Raw genomic sequence first — 20,483 nt, 5'->3', positions numbered from 1 at the left:
TCTTACTCCCTGGAATTCAGAGGAATGGGAAGTTTTCATTTGTGGTGTATAAGGTTCTCCTCCAAGAGGGCCACAACTTTGTCATAGAATTTGGAGGCCTGTGTGCCTCAATGGCCTAGAGAGTTATGTTGGCTGCATTCAGGGCTTTATGCTTTGCCTCCTGGTAGAGTCACCCATGCCAAACAGGTCAAAGGGTAGAGGCCAGACTAAGAGTGATCCAGGTTCAGGGGTTCAGCTCAGGGCTAACAACCCTGACGGGTTAAACAAAATTGTTGCAGAGACAACAATGAAGAATCCTTCTATATATGTGTTCTAAGGAATGGACAGACTGATGGAGGATTCATTAATACTCTAAACACCAGCAGCGTAATGGGCATTAAGTAAGGAAGTATAAGATTCAGATTGGATTTGACAGTTTGAACTTAACAAATCACTTCTGAAATCTTCTTATTATTTTATAATTCAATTGACATTTTTTTCAGGCTAGACGATTTAGAACTAGGTGATAAATTCTCAGAGTAAATGGTTAGTGTTAGGAACTGAGATGAGATTTTCCTTTCCCTAGACACTCTTATCTAAATGCTATATGATTTAATTCCTGCCCGAATACTTTATTACCTGGTAGAAACACTCTATCCAATTTATTCCTTTGCTCTTCTGGCACGATATGATACTAACACTATCCAATGGAAGAATTGCTTGTGTCCCTTAATTTAAATAATTTTGAAAACTGGGCCATTATTTTAATGAAATAAGCCTCTTTTATAATATTATTCCTGCTATCATTCTGCTATACAAAGGACTCTATATTGTCTCCTTCCCTTTCAAGCAATTTTAAATTTAAGTGAGCCCATCTACCTTTTTCCCACGTTCTGAAAACACCTTTCAATGTTGATTGATCCCATTTTCTATTTCCTCTTAAAATTTTTTCTAGTACATTAAATGTTGTGAATGGATTTTACTGCTTCTACTGAATGTGACTGGGTGTCTTGAATCTGAACTCTGAGCACAAAATCTTCATTTTTCTTTTAGCTTTAAATTTATGATCTTTGTCGGAATCAGTGAAAATAGTTCTTTTAATCCTTTTGCCCTTGTCATGATCCAAACATTTTTACAAGATGTTAAGAGGAGGTGTATTTTTAGCCAGCCTTGCTCTGCTAGTTGGAGAGTCTTGCTTGGAATAGAATCTAAAAGATAGAGTCAAACTTTCTGGAGTGGATCACACCTATACTGCGGGATTTCCAGACATCATAACTCACACAAGGTAAATTGTTAATTCTAAATCTGGGATTTCTAGATTTTTGATTTTGAAAGATTCTCAGGGATATGGCAAGAAACATAATAAATAGTGTTGAGTTATGAATCAACCTTGATTTTGTTAAATGAAGGAGTGGATTGAGAGTCAATTCCTTCTCCTATAATCTTGTCTCTTTTTGTTGTACTAAAAATCCAATGGAAATTTTAAAATAATGTTTAATACTCAGAATATATGTAAATGTTTCCTCAACTAGATAAGATGGATATTTTGGGTGCATTTGAGAGGCAATTAAATTAGCACGTGAATATAGTGGAAAAGTATGGGAAGGCTTGATATCATTGTGTAAGTCAGGATGGACCAGATGGGCCAAATGACATATTTCTCTGTTAGCCTGTTTGCATTTTTTTTATTTAGAGGTAAAGAGAATATTCGTGAGCTTCCCATGTGACTAATTGAATGGAACTGAGCGATTGTATATCATCATTTAATCTTAGAGTTGTGGACACAGCTCAGCACATCTCGGAAACCAGCCTCCCCTCCATGGACTCTGTGTATACTTCGCGTTGCCTAATAAAGTGGTCAGCATAACCAAAGGCCTCACACACCCTGGGTATTCTCTCTTATCCCCCTTTCCATCAGGCAGAAAATGCAAAAGCCTGGAAGTCCATACCACCAGGCTCAAAGACAGCTAACCCATTGTCATAAGACTATTAAACTGTTCCCTAGTGTGATAAGATGGACTCCTGACCTCATAATCTACCTTGTTACGATTTTGCACCTTAATATTTACCGGCACTGCACCTTGTCTGTAGCTGTTAAACTTTATTCTACATTCTGTTATTGTTTTATCTTGTTCTACCTCACTACACTGTGTAATGATCTGATCTGTATGAACAGAATGCAAGACTAGCTTTTCTCTGTATCTCGGTACATGTGGCAATAATTATTAAATTCCAGTTCTTAGCTCCTGAAGACAGGTGGCAGATCAACTGAAGATCCCACTGGTGATAGCACTGGACAGTTAACATCTTAGTTCACGTGTATTTTCAATTCTTCAATTATACAAAATGTACGGGCATAATTGACTTTTAGAAATAAATCTGTATTCTTCAAAGCTAATAGAAAACAGCAAGATAGAGTATAAATTACAGGTAGACGAATAACACACCAACTTGTTTTCGCCGTCCATCTTCTGACTGCATGCAAGGAAGTCTTCATATTGGGACCAAGGAATGACCGGTTCTGGGAGCTCCCTAAAGTACAGCTTGAACAAAGAGGCGACAGTGTGCACATCCGTATCCCTGGAAGAAAAGGCATGTGTCAATATATAATAATTTAATGAAGCAAGCGGAAGGAATTTTAAAGAAATTCTTGCAGATAATTTGGATAGATTAGGGCATAATGGCCATTGCGCAGCTCATTGTATTTTTTGTGCCTGGAGGCAATAATTATTTTGCAGAATTCAGGTTAAAGTCAGTCACCAGGCAAAATTCTGAATTAAGTGGTATCACACTTTGATGGCATGAGGAGGCTCGTGGACAGACTCGCCTCCTAAGGCCTCACTTCAATTAGAAGTCTGAATGACATACAAAATAACAACAGCAGCAGATCTGGAGATTCCCTCACGCAAAATTAATTCAGGGCGGGATAGGCAGCTGGTATCTGTTGGATGAAATTTGTTCATTTGTTTCAAATTGCCAAGTAAGTTGATAGAGTTGCTGATTCTTGTAACTTATCCAGTTCCTCCTTCAATCTAACTTTACCATTTACTTCAACCACTTCCTATGATTATGAGTTGCACTCTGAGTAAAGAAGTTCTTTTTTGCGTTTCTTATTTTATTTTGTGGTGAATGTCTTGTATTTGCACTAACCAACTTCTGCTACCTCAGGGAACATATTAAATACATTGCAAAATGCTGCGAGAAATCAGCAGGCTAGGCAGCATCTATGGAAATGGGTAAACAGTCAACATTTCATGCTGAGACCCTTCAGCAGGACTGGGAAGGAAGGGGAGAAGTCAGAATAAGAAATCTGAAGGCCCGAAGTATTGACTGTTCCTTCTTTTCCATAGATGCTGCCTGGCCTGCTGAGTTCCTCCAGCTTTTTATGTGTTGCTTAGGCTTCCCAGCATCTGCAGATTTGCTCTTTTTTATATTAAATACATTTAAACATATTTAAATACATTAAATACATTTATTGTCACTTTCAGTCTTCTATTCCCAAGACATCCTGTTCACTCCTCCATGATAGGTGAACCCTCACATGCTTGAGATTTTCTTAAATGCTTCTTAAAATCTTGAATGTGTACACCCACCAAATAATAGCACACAAAATTCCAAAATTGGCAAAAAGAATTTAAGCTGATTGAACACAACCTCTCACTTTTTCAACTGTAATCCTCTTGAAATGTACCTAATTATTGCTTTGATTTTGATTTTATTTTCATGAGTCCCCCATTCGTTGTCCCAAATTTCCCAAGACCTTACTCCAGTTAGAGCTTTGCTGGCCATAATGTGTGGACTTACTTTTCTTAAGTTATTCTTTATGACAGGGATTCCCAACATTTTTTAATGCCGTGGACCCCTACCATTACCGAGGGATCTGTGGACCCTGGCTTGGGAACACCAGCTTTATGATGATGAGTGTGATTTGTTACCGGGTACTGCATGGAATTATTAAGGACAGACACACTTTCATTGGATCAAAACAAAGGTTTACTAGATTGATTACCAGGATGAGGGGTTTGACATATGAAAAGATTTGAGAGCTTATTAGAGTTCAGAGAAATTAAAACATGTAAAATTCTGAGCAACACCAACAGGATATATGCCGAGAGTACTTTACTCCTAATGGAGACATCTATAACTAAGGAGCATTGCTTTGGAAAATTTAGATCAAGCAGGAATTTTGTCTTTCAGCATTGTTTTGGAAATCTCTACTCCAGAGAGTTGTGGAGACAGTCACTGAATATATTCAAGGATGTGATCAACAAATATTTACACAAGAGAACAATGGAACACACATAAAAAGTGCTGGTGAACGCAGCAGGCCAGGCAGCATCTCTAGGAAGAGGTAGAGTCGATGTTTCGGGCCAAAACCCTTTGTCAGGACTAACTGAAAGAAGAGCTAGTAAGAGATTTGAAAGTGGGAGGGGGAGGGGGAGATCTGAAATGATAGGAGAAGACAGGAGGGGGAGGGATGGAGCCAAGAGCCTCACTCTCCCACTTTCAAATCTTTTACTATCTCTTCTTCCTGATGAAGGGTCTCAGCACGAAACGTTGACTGTATCTCTTCCTAGAGATGCTGCCTGGCCTGCTGTGTTCACCAGCAACTTTTATGTGTGTTGCTTGAAATTCCAGCATCTGCAGATTTCCTCGTGTTTGCGCTTTTAAATTCACTACTGCGAAGCCTCTTCCGGTGATGCCTACACTGAGGAAGTTTAAATCTTCTCTTTGACGGGAGTTCGGTGAAACCATCTCTCACTGCTCCCCATCTTTAATTTCTTCGGCCCTTCAACTTTTCGACCACATTTTGACTCAGACTCGCTACTACAGCCATATATCCTTCCAACTTTCCAGCTCTTAGCTCCATCCCTCCCCCTCCTGTCTTCTCCTATCATTTTGGATCTTCCCCTCCCCCTCCCACTTTCAAATTTCTTACTATCTCTTCTTTCAGTTAGTCCTGACGAAGGATCTCAGCCCGAAACGTCAACTGTATCTCTTCCTATAGATGCTGCCTGGCCTGCTGCATTCACCAGCATTTTTTATGTGTGTTGCAAGAAATTCCAGCATCTGCAGATTTCCTCGTGTTTGCGTTTTTAAAGAGAACAATGGATATGGGGAGAGAGAAGGAAAGTGGTCAAGGCCGCGATTGAATTAGTTGTTTTGGTTTTCTCAGACGATTTTATGTTTGAATCTGGAGAAAATTAGAAGTAACCTTCATGATTCTTCATTTAAATTTGAACAGATTTGGGGACCTTTTATTCGATATTTTCATTTAATGTAATATTTACCCTTCTTGTTTTTTTTTCACTGTTTTAATGGAGGTCGGGATTGAGGACGTGATTTTAAGTTTAACTCTGTTTGGTTTCAAGTTAGCCCATTGCTTTGCTTTGCTTTTAGTTAGTTGCACGGTGGGTTTTTTTTTTGGGGTTTTTTTTTCTTTTTTTCCATTGATATATATAAAATCTAGTATACTATTATGTTATTTTGGTTTCTTATGCTTAAATTACATTGTTTGTAGTATTTTTTTTTGGTATTGTTATCTTTTGGAATTTTATTATACTTTAACATTGTATTAATGTTTATATGGCTTACCTTTTTTGTATACTTACTCAATAAAAAGATTTAAAAAGAAAGAAAGAAAGAATTAGTTGTGACTGAATGACAACAGGTTTGAGGGACAGATTGCCCAGTTCCTGGTCTTTTAAGTTTTGGTATTTGGAGAATGGGTAACACAATCCATAGATTTATGCACTTTATGAGGTAACTTTAAGATAGATTGTTTAAAATATTGACTTTGCGGGCATGGTGAACTTGTTTCAGAGAAAGGCTATATAGGATGAATTTATATACGGATACAGTAAAATCTTAAACTATATTTTATCTGAAATATTGCTGATTTAAAAGTTTTTCAGAGCCATTTTCTATTGGAGAGAATTCAGAGGAGGTTCACAACAATGATTCTGGGAATGCAAGGGTTATTCTACAAGGAACGTTTGATAGCTCTGGATCTACACTTGCTGAAATTTAGAAGGATGAGGGGGAAATCACATTGACCTCTTTCAAATGTTGAAAGGCCTAGACAGAGTAAATGTGAAAAGGATGTTTCCCATGATGGGGGAGTCTAGGACAAGAGGGCACAGCCTCAGGATAGACGGGTGCCCATTTAAAACAGAGGTGCGGAGAAATTCCTTTAGCCAGAGGCTGGTGCATTGGAGGAATATCTTACTACAGGCAACTGTGGAGGCCAGGTCGTTTGGTGTATTTAAGGCAGAGCCTGATAGGTTTTTGATTGGACATGGCATCAAAGGTTACGGGGAGAAGACTGGGGAGTGGGACTGAGGAGAGGGAAAAATGATCAGCCATTATTGAATGACGGAGCAGGCTTGATGGACCAAATGGCCTAATTCTGCTCATACATTTTATGGTTTTATGGTATTCCAGGTGCAAAGCACCAAATGACAAGCTATTCGGCTGAGAAGAGGCAAGAGGAATTTTAACTCTGTGATCTGCATAACACTGAGTTGAACTTTGGCACTGTAGATGAGCAAGTAGATTTTATATTGCTTTTTAAAGATTCTGTTCATTTTAATTTACCCAGTGATATCAAAGTGGAGTGGAATGTGTACACCATTGCTGAAAGATTAATTCCAGTGCCTAATGCAAAATCATCAACCACAAGGATAATTGCTGAATAGTGTGACGATCATAAAAAAAATGCACAAAGGGAGAACATTAAACTAAATATATTGTTTCTTCCCCTCTCCAGTTTCTACAGGCATCAGTCCCTCTGCAATTCCCTTGTCCATTCATCCCTCCCTGCTAATCTGCTTCCCAAAACTTATCCCTGCAAGCAGCTTAAGTACTACATCTGCCTCTACACTTCCTACCTCACCTCCATTCAAAGCCCTAAACAGTGCTTCCAGGTGAAGCAACACTATACCTGCAAATCTGCTGGGGTTATCTATTGTGTTTGGTGTTCCTGGTGCAGCCTCCTCCACCTTCATGAGACCCAGCATTTATTGGGAGACCTCTTCATTGAGTACATTTGCTCCATCTGCCACAAGCGGGACTTCCTGGTGACAAATATTTTAATTCAGATTCCCATTCCCATTCTGACATGTCAGTCTGTGGCTCCTCTTGTGCCAAGATAAGGCCACCCTCAGGGCCTCCGTCTGGGTAGCCTACAACCTGATGGCATGAATATCAATTTCTCCTTCTGGCAAATAGATTTCCCTCACCCCCGTATCTACTGCTTCTATTTCCCACTCTGACCTTTTACCTCTTCTCACCTGCCTAATACTTCCTGTAAGTCCACTCCTCCTTCCCTTTCTCCGATGTCCACTCCCCGCACCTATCAGATTCCTGCTTCTCCGATGTCCACCTGCACCTATCAGATTCCTGCTTCTCTAATGTCCACTCCCCGCACCTATCAGATTCCTGCTTCTCCAATGTCCACTCTCCGCACCTATCAGATTCCTGCTTCTCCGATGTCCACTCTCCGCACCTATCAGATTCCTGCTTCTCCGATGTCCACTCTCCGCACCTATCAGATTCCTGCTTCTCCGATGTCCACTCTCCGCACCTATCAGATTCCTGCTTCTCCGATGTCCACTCCCCGCACCTATCAGATTCCTGCTTCTCCGATGTCCACCTGCACCTATCAGATTCCTGCTTCTCCGATGTCCACTCTCCGCACCTATCAGATTCCTGCTTCTTCGATGTCCACTCTCTGCACCTATCAGATTCCTGCTTCTCCAATGTCCACTCCCCGCACCTATCAGATTCCTGCTTCTCCAATGTCCACTCCCCGCACCTATCAGATTCCTGCTTCTCCGATGTCCACTCTCTGCACCTATCAGATTCCTGCTTCTCCGATGTCCACTCTCCTCACCTATCAGATTCCTACTTCTCCAGCCGTTGACCTTTTCCACCCACCTGGTTTCACCTATCACCTACTACCTCCTTTCCCTTCCCCCCCCACCACCTTTTTTCTTTTGGCAACTTCCCTCTTCCTTTTCAGTCCTGAGCCCAAAACATCGACTGTTTATTCACTTCCATAGATGCTGCCTGACCCACTGAGTTCTTCTCGCAGTCTTTTTTCCCTTGTGTGCTCTTTGCTGCGTATTGATAATACACTTTCCTAAATGTGATGGCATTATAGCAATTTTCCTCACAATGGGTGTTTCATTTGCATACCTGTTAAATGTTGGCCTCTCTCCAGCATCAAAAGCATCCCTCAGTTCTTTGACCAAGTTGTCTTGCCCAGGTAAGCGAAAGATTCCTTCTTCTTTTAGTCCCTGCTCCCGCATGAAGGCAACACACTTCTCCACGATGATGGGCACCAAGTGTTGGCCAAACTTTTGCTCATATGCCACTGTGTCTGTCAGACGCTGGCCGAAGACAGCTGAGGGAAGGAAAATAATTAAATTAGAAATCTACCAACCCTCTTGGAGATCAAAGATCTCAGAATCAGGTTCTACCACCTTCACAGAGAGAGTAGTAAATCCAAATATGAAAATGTTCTTCCTATCTCCTATAGGGATGATGAGATTACTGGCACGACTTGTCTAAACCAGCATGGATAACTTCACTCACCTCAAATCTGAACCGATTGCACAACCTACAGACTCACTTTCAAGAACTCTGTAATTCACATTCTCAGTATTTTTACACAATTTGTCTTTTTTTTTGCACATTAGTGTTTATCAGTCTTTTTTTGTAGTTTTTCATAAATTCTACTGCATGGCTGCAAGAAAATCCCATGGTAGTATATACTGACATGTGCATATTTTGATAATAAATGCACTTTGAATTTTGACTGCTGATAAGAGGAATTCCAAAGGAAATTCCTGGCTTTGCCGCAAACATGACCATTGAGCTGTTAGCATTGTATAAATGATGACTTCATTTCAAATTGAGGTAATAGTTTAATTACCATGAGTCCAACAAAATTTCATGTAGATTTTAGGCCTATGTACACCCTTCAAGCTGCGATCATGCCAGTGATAGGCTGAAGTACAAAGGTGCAGCAAAATCTCAGTGTCAAGCACTTGAATGGCTACGGAGCATAGATGAAGATCTTTAACAGTGTTTATTGGTTATTTTATTTACTTAGTGATACAGTGCAGAGTAGGCCCTTCGGGCCCTTTGAGCCGCACCGTCCCAGCAACTGCCAAAAAACCCAATTAACCCTAACCTATCCATGGGACAATTTACAATGGCCACTTAACCTACCCGGGTACATCTTTCAACTGTGGGAGGAAACTGGAGCGCCCAGGAAAAACCCATGCATTCTACAGGGAGGACATACAGAGACTCCTTACAGAACAGTGCTGGAATTGAATTCTGAACTCTGGAACATCCCAAGTTGTCATAACGTCGTGCCAACCTAAATTAGACCCAGCACGCAAATTCCATTACAAAGACAGCACAGCAGCGCCTCTTGTTGTGTATTTAATATTCAATAATATTTGAGTAATCTTGTACATATATATTGGTTGATTAAGCATTCTTGTTCATTTAAATAATTATGGGTTATATGTAATAATACATTCATTGCATACATCACCATGCTACCAAGTAATACATGTGTGCCTCGCTAAAAGTAAACTCAAAGTTACACCCTTATTTCAGACTCCATATCTTCATTTAAATTCGTTTAATGTCTTGAAGTTACAAAACATAACACCTCTACTTCCTTAGAAGTGTGCAAAGATTTGGCATGACATCTAAAACTTTGACAAACATCTACAGGTGCATGGTGGAGAGTATTTAACTGGTTGCTGCATCACAGTTTGGTATAGAACACAAATGCCATGGAACTGAATGGAGAGTCTACAAAAAGTAGTATCAGGCTAAAACAAGAATATTTAATCATATCTATCAAGCTCTGCTGCTCGAGATTGATGTTCCGTAAGGTATCTTGGAAGGAAGCCTTACTACCTCACTTTTTTATATTATTTCTGTTTTTGCACTATTTTTAATCTATTCATATAATAAACATACATAAATAAATAGTAATAAATAATAGACATATATATCTACTTACTGTGATTTATTTATTTATTTTTCTTCTTCTTTCTATATTATCATCTATTGCATTGAGCTGCTGCTGCTAATTTAACAAATTAAATGATTTAATTTAGAAGATGGCGGCGCGATGCAGCGCATGCGGCCGTTCCGAACTGATATCGTATCTGTGAAGTAGATGCCGTGCACAATCCTGATTTGATAGAGACAGACGTGAAGAAGCACAGAGGAACAGCTGGAGAAACTTCTGAAATGCCTGCTTCGCTGCCGCTACTACTGCACGATTGAGAATCTCCGGAGGGAAGGCCCCAAATCCTCGGCCTTGCCTGTTGCCTGTTGCCGGGGCCGGGGTCGAAGCGCTCGGCGGAGATGGTGCTCGGTGCATCGGTGTCGGGGAGCTGGTCGGAGGCTAGGAGTTTTCGGACGGACTCGGAGTCGAACTGTGGTCGGATGCTTCCGAGGTGCTGCATCGGCAAGTTTGCAGCGCTGGAGGTTTACCGTCTGCACGAGATGATGGGACTTTCGAGAGTCTTTGAGACTGTACCGTACCCATGGTCTGTTCTTATCAAATTACAGTATCGCTTTGCACTGTTGTAACTATATATTATAATTATGAGGTTTTTGTCAGTTTTTCAGTCTTGGTTTGTCATGTGTTTCTGTGATATCATTCTGGAAAAACATTGTATCATTTCTTAATGCACGCATTACTAAATGACAATAAAAGGGGACTGTGTGTCCTCATAATCTAATAATCTAATCTAAAATTTCACAACACATGCCAGTAATAATAAACCTGATTCTGAAGTAGTAAATATGGCCCAGCTCATCAAAGGCAAAGCCCTCCCACATCACTGAGTTCATGAACAGTTACTACCCCTCAACGATCAGGCTCCTGAATCGGAGTGAATGTTGAGTTCAATACACCGTTAAGAAAGGAGCTGCAGAATCACAAAGGGTAGAGTGAACTAACCCCATCTCCTCAGTTAAATATAGCATGTAATTTTTGCAGGCCATTTCCACTGCTTTCAACAAACTCAACTACAATTTATAATTATGTAGCATCTTTTGATGTAGTAAAATAATTCAAACACGTTGTTGGAAGAGTGTATAGACTTGAGTCAGAAAAGAGGACTTTGAGACAGATGGTCAAAAGTCTATTCAGAGCTAGGTTGACTCTTAGAACAAGGGAGAGAGAGAGGAAGAAACATTTGGAGAAGGAATTCCAGGATTTAGGAACTCACCTGATGATATGATCACCAGTGACGGAAGGATGAAAACCAAGGATACTCATGAATCAGAGGGAAATGGAAATCATAACAAAAGAAAGCTGAAGTTCTGTTTACTCAATGTCTTTACTGTCAGGGCAAGAGTGAAGTCAACAGGTGCTGAATAAGATCTGGAGAGTACAGAGGCAGATGGGTAACAGAGATAGTTTGGAGGGAGCTATTAAATAAGCTATAGAGACTGAGTGAGGAGGGAATTCCAGAAAGCAGACTCAGGTGGATGAAGGATTATACAATCAATAAAGTGGGTGGTGGATGACAATGGATATTTTAATTTAATGCAGCAAATCATAAGGACAGAAGAAATAGGAGCAGGAGTAGGCTATCTGTCCCATCAAGTCTGCTCCACCATTCAATAAGATCATGACTGATCTGGCCATGCATTCAGCTTCTCCTACCTGTCTTTTCCCCATAAACGTTAATACCCCTCCTATGCAAAAGTGTATGTAACTGTATCTTAAATATATTGAATGATATAGCCTGTTTCTCTGAGCAGGTAATTCTGCCACTCTATGGGAAAAGCAGTTTTTTTCTCATCTCCATCCCAAATCTGATCCCCTGAACCTTGAGTCTATGTCCCCCGGTTCTAGTCTCACTTAAAAGTGGAAACAACTTTCCTGCCTCTATCTTATCCATCCCTTTCATAATTTTATATGTTTCTGTAAGATCCTCTCTCATTCTTCTGAATTCCAGTGAGCACGGTCCCAGATAACTCAATGTCTCATTATAGGCTAAGCCACTCTTTTCCAGACTCTACCTCCTGAATCTCCTCTGCACTCCAAAACCCAATATCTCTTTCCTCAACAACACACAAAATGCTGGAGGAACTCTGAAAGTCAGGCAAGTTCTATGGAGGGGAGCAAACAGTCACGTATTGGGCTGTGATCATTCATTAGGATTGGCAAAGAGGTGGCAGACGCCAGAATAAGAAGGTTGGGGGAGGCAAAGGAGTACAAGCTGGTAGGTGATAAGTCAGACCAGGTCAGGAGGAGGGTGGGTGAGTGGGGTGAGGGAATGAAGTCAGAAGCTGGAATTTTCTGATTAGGCCACATTTGGAGTACTGTGTCCAGTTCTGGTCGCCTCACTATAGGAAGGACGTGGAAGCATTGGAAAGGGTGCAGAAGAGATTTACCAGGATGCTGCCTGGTTTAGAAAGTATGCATTATGATCAGAGATTAAGGGAGCCAGGGCTTTACTCTTTGGAGAGAAGGAGGATGAGAGGAGACATGATAGAGGTGTACAAGATAATAAGAGGAATAGATAGAATGGATAGCCAGCGCCTCTTCTCCAGGGCACCACTGCTCAATACAAGAGGACATGGCTTAAAGGTAAGGGGTGGGAAGTTCAAGGGGGATATTAGAGGAAGGTTTTTCACTCAGAGAGTGGTTGGTGTGTGGAATACACTGCCTGCGTCAGTGGTGGAGGCAGATACGCTAGAGAAGTTTAAAAGACTGCTAGACAGGTATATGGAGGAATTTAAAGTGGGGGTTATATGGGAGGCAGGGTTTAAGGCTTGGCACAACATTGTGGGCCGAAGGGCCTGTAATGTGCTGTACTATTCTATGTTCTATGTTAAATTTAAAGGGCTGAAGAAGAAGGAATCTTATAGGAGAGGACAGTGAATCACAGAAAGGGAAAAAGGAGGGGAGCCTGAGGGAAGTGATGGGCAGCTGAGGAGAACAGAAGGAGTAAGAAGTAAACACAATGGGGACTGGAACAAGAGAAAATAAGTGTGGGAGGGGGAGAAATTACCATAAGTTAGAAAAATCACTGTTCACGCCATTAGGTTGGAGGCTACCCAGACAGAATATGAGGCGTTGTTCCTCCAATATGAGCTTGGCCTCATCATGGCAGAAGAGGAAGCCACAGGCAGACATGTCAAAAAAGGAATGAGAAGTTGAATTGAAATGGCATCCTGCCTCTTGCTGCGGACAGAGCAAGTGTGCTTGGCAATGTGGTTCCCCAGTCTGTGTCAGGTCTCACTGATGTAGGAGAAGCCACACTAGAGCAACAGATACAGTAGATGACCCCAACAGACCTGCAAATGAAGTGTTTTCTCATCTGTAAGGACAGTTTCGGTCCCTGAATGGTGCTGGGGAGGAGGTGTAGGAGCAGGTGTAGTAGCCATCACGCTTGAAAGGATAAATACCAGGAGAGAGGTCAGTGGGGAGGGATGAGAGGACAAGGGAGTCACATAGAGTGTGATCCCTCCTGTGAGTGGAACAAGGATGGCAGGGAGAGATGTGCTTAGTGGAAGGATCCTGTTTCGGATGACAGACATTATAGAGAACGATGCACCAGATACAGAGGCTTGTGCTGTGGTAGGTAATGATAGTGGGATCACTATCCCTGTTGTGAATCAGGGGGATGGGGTGAGAGCGGATGTGTGAGAAATGGAGAAGATGAGGGAAAGGGCAGCATCAGTTGTGGTGAAATGGAACCCCTGCTTTTTTGAAAAAAAAAAGGAGGACATCCGAAATGTTCTAGAATGGAAAGTGTCATCCTGAGAACATCATTAAAGAGAAACAGAATTAACATTTCAGCTCCAAGACCTTTCATCATAACGGGGAAAAAGAGCAAGTAAGATTATTTTCAGCACCAGGAAGTGGTGGAGGGTCAGACAGAACAAAGGCAATATTTTTGATAGGTAAGACCAAAAGAGTAGGTAGAGCTATTGCAATCAGATTATGCCTCTTTGTCAACTGTGTGTTGTTAATAGTAGGGCAGTGGCAATACGCCTAATAAACAACTATAATAATGAAAAGAGAAAAGCTAAGCCAAAGGATTCCAGTAGACTGAATGCAGATATTCTGAAAAGCAAACACCCAATCTGCATTTGGTTTCTCCAATATCCAGAAGACTGTATTGTGAAAATGGAAACCAACGTGTATAGTAAATTGGAAGAAACACGATGAATTACTGCTCCACCTCGAAAGACATTGATGGGAAAGGACGCGATCTAAGGACAGTGGTGCCACCTACTTCGTCATTAGCTTATTTGGTTCCATCTTATCAGAGATTTTCCCTTTGATCTACCTATTCCTCCCTGACCTTATGTGCTTCTAAAGCCTAACGTTTTTTTTCTCTCTCTTTGCTTTTTGTCAAAGAGTTCTAGACCTGATACATTAACTCTGTTTCACTTTCCACAGCTGTTACTGGATCTGCGAAATATATTCAGCATGTTCTGTTTCTATTTCAGATTTCTAGCATTAGCAGTTTTTATAGATGTTCAACTTAAATTCAGGTACTTGAGTAAGAAAGCAATAAAATGATAGTATCGAGCAATGAAACTATTGTAGAAACACTTTAGGGAAGGAAATTTCTTGACTTCCTCAGTTTGGCCAATATGTGTCTCCCGAAGCAGCATATGACTAACAGTTTACTGCTTTCTAAAATAGCCTAGTAAGAAATTCTGTTGAAAAGTGTTTAGTGATGAAGCTAGTTTTGCCAGCATTGTCCACAACATCTGAGGAAGTGAAACACAGGCTGGTCATAAATTTACTTTATGGTCTATTTGGCAAAATTCTGATATTCAATTTCATGGCTGCTGATGAGATCCAGTTCAGTGGTCTATGGTTGTAAAAGGAAACTTAGATAAGGCATGGTCTCAAGAAAATAATCTTTGCTAGCAAGTTTTGAGTTGTTGGAAGCAGCAGACCATAATTAATGGTTGATTGTGCAATTATAAAGGACGGAAACTGAGCTGCAAGTAAAGTTCATGTTTAGTCTTCCCTGCCCTGCTCAGTTTTAATTATTAGAATCCTCAGGTTGAATGCTTTGTTTTTGTAATTCATAGCTATGGTTTTTTCAACAGAGTGAAGCTCTCTCCTTAACATAAGAAGGATGGATTATCAACAACACTTGTTAGCAAAACACATAAAGCAAAGAATCAAAGACTTAAGGAATGAAAGAGTTGTGAAGGTATCGTTGGTAGGCTATAAACAAAGTGCCGTAGAATAGGATCAATGCAGATACAAATTAATAGTTGGCATAGACCCAGTTGGCTAAGTGGTCTGTTTATATATGCACTATGACTCTGACTGAAATAAACATCAAGGTTCAGGTATCAAAACAAATATACACTCAGTGGAAACTTAATTACATACCCCCCATACCTAATAAAGTGGCCACTGAGTGTATTTCTGTATGTTCATGGTCTTCTGCTGCTGTAGCCCATTCACCTCAAGGTTCGACATGTTGTACATTCAGAGATGCTCCTCTGCACACCATTGTTGCAATCCATGGTTAACTGAGTTACTGTCCCCTTCCTGTGAGCTTGAAGCAGTCTACCATTAACAACGCAACACGAGGAAATCTGCAGATGCTGGCATTTCAAGCAACACACATCAAAGTGGCTGGTGAACACAGCAGGCCAGGCAGCATCTCTAGAAAAAGGTACAGTGGACATTTCGGGCCGAGACCCTTCGTCAGGACCATTAACAAGGTGTTTTTGCCCAGAGAACTGCCATTCACCGGATTATTTTTGCACCATTCTCTGTAAACTCAAGAGACCACTGTGTGTTATAATCCCAGTTTCTGATATACTCAAACCATCCCGTCTCCCACCAATGATCATTCTATGGTCAAAGTCACTTAGATTACAATTCCTCCTCATCCTGGTGTTTGGCCTGAGTATCATCTGAACATTTTGACCATGACTGCATGCTTTTATGCATTGAGCTGCTGCCACATGATTGGCTGATTAGATATTTGCATGAACCAGCAGGTATACCTTCTAAAGTGGCCACTGAGTATGTTAGACAACCCTCAAGATCTGCAAGAAATAGGTCTCTCTTGCCATGAGCTGTTGTATGACTTCAATATTTTAGAGTCATATACAAAGTAGTGCAGAATTGTGCCAGTTGAATCAGAATCAGGATCAGAATTATTATCACCGGCATGTGACGTGAAATTTGTTAACCTAGCTGCAGCAGTTCAATGCAAGAAAAGAAAATAAATCAAACAAAAATAATAATAAACAAACAAGTAAATCAATTACATATATTGAATAGATTTTTAAAAATGCAAAAACAGAAATAATGTATATTAAAGATAAGTGAGGTAGTGTCCAGAGCTTCAGTGTCCATTTAGGAATCGGATGGCAGAGGGGAAGAAGCTTTTCCTGAGTCGCTGATTGATATGAGGCATCTGCATGACTTCCATCAAAGGGAATGAGAGGTACAGAGAGAAAGTGGAGACAAGGGTTTTATGTGTGAGTTAAGTATTTTGCAGAAGTTTTACTGATTCCTTCTGCAGTCACAACTCTACACCATGCCAGATTTCCAGTTCCTGGAATTGAAGAGATAGCAGCTTCTGTAAACTGTTGTCTGTGATTCCTTGTAAATAATACACTAATGGAGATATTTTCTGAGAAACTAGATTACTTTGAACTGAGGTTTAAGTTAGAAAGTTCTCAAAACTTGTGTGACCAAGGCCTAAAAATTCAATTAAGTGTGTTGCATAGTTGATGCAGCATGATGGCTAGTCAACCTACAAATTTCAGTGGTATCTGAAGCCACCCTAGACCTGCAGAATAGCAATTGCAACTTTTAGCCCTGGACCAATGACAATTAGTCAAAGAATGTGGCCTTGCTGGATTTCTGGGTGAAGGTCTGGGCTTTGGAGAGTCACTGCATACGTGGGTCACCTCACAGGACCATTGGAGACTTGACAACAGGAACTAGAACATTGTGTCTGGGGATGATAGATAGTGGGGCCTCCAAACTAAGTCTTCAGTTCAGAGTCAGAATCAGAATCAGGTTTAATATCACTGGCGTATGTCATGAAATTTATTGTCTTTGCAGCCCCAGTACAAAGCAATACAAAATAATAGAAAAAAATTGTGATGGCAGAGGAGAAAAAGCTATTCCTGAATCATCAGGTGTGTGCCTTCAGGCTTCTATATCTCCTTTCTGATGGTAGCAATGAGTACAGGGCCTGGGTGAAGGGGGTCCTTAATGATGAACGCCACCTTCTTGAAACGTCACTCCTTGAAAATGTCTTGGATACTATGAAGGCTAGTGCCCATGATGGAGCTAAGTTTATAACTCACTGCAGCTTATTACAATCCTGCGCAGTAGCTCTCCCATATCAGATAGTGATGCAGCCAGTTAGAATGCTCCCAGTATCTCTGGTGACATACCAAATCTCCTCAAACTCCTAATGATATATCAGCATTTGATAATGACATTGCTGGGTACAGCTAAGACCATCTGAGCCACAGTGTGTCACAGCCTGAAACCTGTGGACTTAAGAGTGACATCAGAGAGTTTTGGGGGTGGAAGTTGGTTTCTCATTCAGAGAATAGGGTGGAGGATGGAGAATGAAAGGTGAATAAGAGAACAACTTACAAGGATCTCAGAATTTTGAGTAATACTACTCTAATATGACTATCCCAGGTGACTAGTGTTGTTCTCTACAGGTGTAACACTCTAAGACCCCACAATGCTCCGTGAGGAACTCTGCATGCACAAGGGTACTCCAATATGACTATCCCAGGTAACTGGTGCTGTTCTCTCCAAGTAAGACCTCACAAAGCTCAGGAGGAACTCTGCACGCAAAAGGGTGGCTCACTCTGTGAAGTTTCCAGAGCGTTGCAAAAGTGACTTGTGTTTCTGATTAAGTCCATGTTCGGTCATAAAACACTGAATCTCTAACCCAAAATGTTTAAAAGGGCTTGATCTCAGAACAAGACTATCTGGGCCAAAGCAGGAATGCTGAACCATGGATTCAAATGGAAGAGGAATAGACAATAAACTCCTAGCCATTCAAATCCTCAATTCCATTTTTCTCCCTGGATCCCCATAACCATGGACACCATTGTAGCACAAAAAAAAATTGATCTGTCTCAGCCTTAGATGGCATAATATTTATTGGAATGTAGGTACTGGCAACCAAGTTGGTTCCCTTATCAAGATCCTGGTAACTGGGCTTCTTTCTCAGGAGAGGCAGAATTTTATAAGATTATGAGAGACATAGATAGTCAGTCGATAGTTTTTTCCTCAGGTTGAAGCACCCAGAGCACTGGAGGGCGAGTGTTTATTTATTTTTTACCATATTGAAGTGCAGCATGGAACAGGCTCTTGCAGCACTCCAAGCCGTGCTGCCCTGCAACCCTTTGATCTACCAACCGTAGCGTCTTTGCACAGTGGAAGGAAACCTGGGCACTCAGAGGAAATCAATGTGGTCATGGAGAGAACTTCTCCCTGGCAGTGGGGGAAATTGAACACCGGTCGCCTGTACTGTGAAACATTGTGCTAATCACTGTGCTCCTGTGGGGAGGGGGTAAGTTCAAAGGAGATGTGTAGGGCAGGTTTTGTTTTACAAAGAGCGGTGGATGCTTGGAAAGTGCTGCCAGGTGTTGTAGTGGAGGCAAATATAATAGAGGCATTTTAAAAGCTCTTAGATTAGGCACGTGAATGTGTAGAAAATGAAGTGATATGGACCGCGTGTAAGCAGAAGGGATTAGTTTAGTTATGTGTTTAATTACCAGTTTAACTAGTTCAGCTCAACATCATTGGAGAAAGGACAGTAACTGTACTGTGCTATATTAATAGGACCATAAGACATAGGGACATCTGTTCTACCATTCAATTCTAACTGATATACTTTCTCTCCCAACACCATTCTCCTGCCTTGTCCCCGTAGCCTTTGATGCCCTTACTAATCAAAAACCAAGAAATGAACTTAAAATTTGCAGCAAACTTTACACCGCATGCTGTTGGAGCAGTGCTGCCAGGATAATCAAGGACACGACCCACCCAGCCAACACACTTTTCGTCCCTCTTCCCTCCAGGAGAAGGCTCAGGAGCTTGAAGACTCGTACGGCCAGATTTGGGAACAGTTTCTTTCCAACTGTGATAAGATTGCTGAACGGATCCTGACCCGGATCTGGGCCGTACCCTCCAAATATCCAGACCTGCCTCTCGGTTTTTTTGCACTACCTTACTTTCCATTTTCTATTTTCTATTTATGATTTATAATTTAAATTTTTAATATTTATTATTGGTTTGTACTCCAGGGAGTGCAAAGCACAGAATCAACTATCGCTGTGATAATTGTACGTTCTAGTATCAATTGTTTGGCGACAATGAAGTATAAAGTAAAGTATAAAGTATAAACTTTACTGTGCAAGTTCCCAAATTCAGTCCTCCTCCAGCTAAAAGTTGACAAAGAAATTAAGAGTTAACCTTTCCTGAAAGATAACCAGCTGGAAGGACCACTGCATTTGAGAAGTGAGGCTGAGCAAACTCTGTATAAGGATGCTTTGGTTTCTGTAGTTCAAAGACTGGACTAACTGTGTTCAGCTATAACATTGAGACATACCTTACTCTATTTGAAGAAAGCTGCATTATGCTCTCTGCTGTTCTTTGAGGCTAATGAGTCATAGGTAAAATGTAAAAATGCATCATTTTCTTTTCCCTGCATCAGATTTAACTGTGCAAAATGCAGTAAAGGATGAGGTTCAGGGATAGCTAATTGGTTCAGGAAGGGATATTCAGGGGAAGAATGGTGTTAATATAACACCAGTAAATACTTTAACATTGGTCCAGCAAATATGCTTCTATAGATATATTTGGGATATTTTATTAATTATGAACGCTTTATTGCTGCAAAAAAAAATTTCCAATCCTGGCATGAATGTTCTAAATTTCGTGTGAGATGCAGTGCTGTTCATATGAGAGATTTCACAGTGCATTACATATTTTCAAATAAATTGTTTAGTAAGCTTAATACAACTTTGCACCCACTTGTTAACAATGACAGTGGCTTCAAAAAGTCATCGAAATAGGCCTTTCAGCCCATTGAACCTATACCGACCACTGGCAATTTTTACACTGAACCTACATAAATCTCATTCTATTCTCCCCACATTCTCATCAGCTCTTCCTCATCCCACCACTCATCCCCCACTTTAGGGGCAATTTACAGAAGCCAGCTAAGCTACACCCCACATGTCGTTGAGACGTGGGAGGAAACAAGAGTGCACGGACGAAACCCACGTGGTCACAGGAAAAGTATGCAAAGTCCACTCAGAAAGCACTGGAGGTCAGGATTGATCCCAGTTCAGTGGAGTTGAGGGGCAACAGCTACACTAGCTACACCATTAGAACATAGAACAGTACAGCACAGTGCTGGCCCTTCAGCCCACGATGCTATGTCGACCTTGTAGCCTACTCCAAGATCTAT

The 20,483-nt window shown here is 41.0% G+C and overlaps 1 protein-coding gene across 4 annotated transcripts in view; it reads right to left on the bottom strand.

Moving 5' to 3' along the window:
• Positions 1–20,483, bottom strand: part of LOC134351014 (rho GTPase-activating protein 25-like) — a 100,256-nt gene that overhangs the window by 28,466 nt on the left and 51,307 nt on the right. For all 4 annotated transcript variants that reach the window (XM_063056975.1, XM_063056976.1, XM_063056977.1 and 1 more), the window contains exons 5-6: positions 8,179–8,386; positions 2,427–2,559 (exon numbers count right to left, since the gene is read on the bottom strand). In XM_063056975.1, the coding sequence (XP_062913045.1) occupies positions 2,427–2,559; positions 8,179–8,386 (341 nt within the window). The remainder of the gene's footprint in view (positions 1–2,426; positions 2,560–8,178; positions 8,387–20,483) is intronic.

Source organism: Mobula hypostoma, chromosome 8 (genome assembly GCF_963921235.1).
Source record: "Mobula hypostoma chromosome 8, sMobHyp1.1, whole genome shotgun sequence".
NCBI classification, from domain to species: domain Eukaryota; kingdom Metazoa; phylum Chordata; class Chondrichthyes; order Myliobatiformes; family Myliobatidae; genus Mobula; species Mobula hypostoma.
This window is presented reverse-complemented; position numbering and strand designations above follow the sequence as displayed.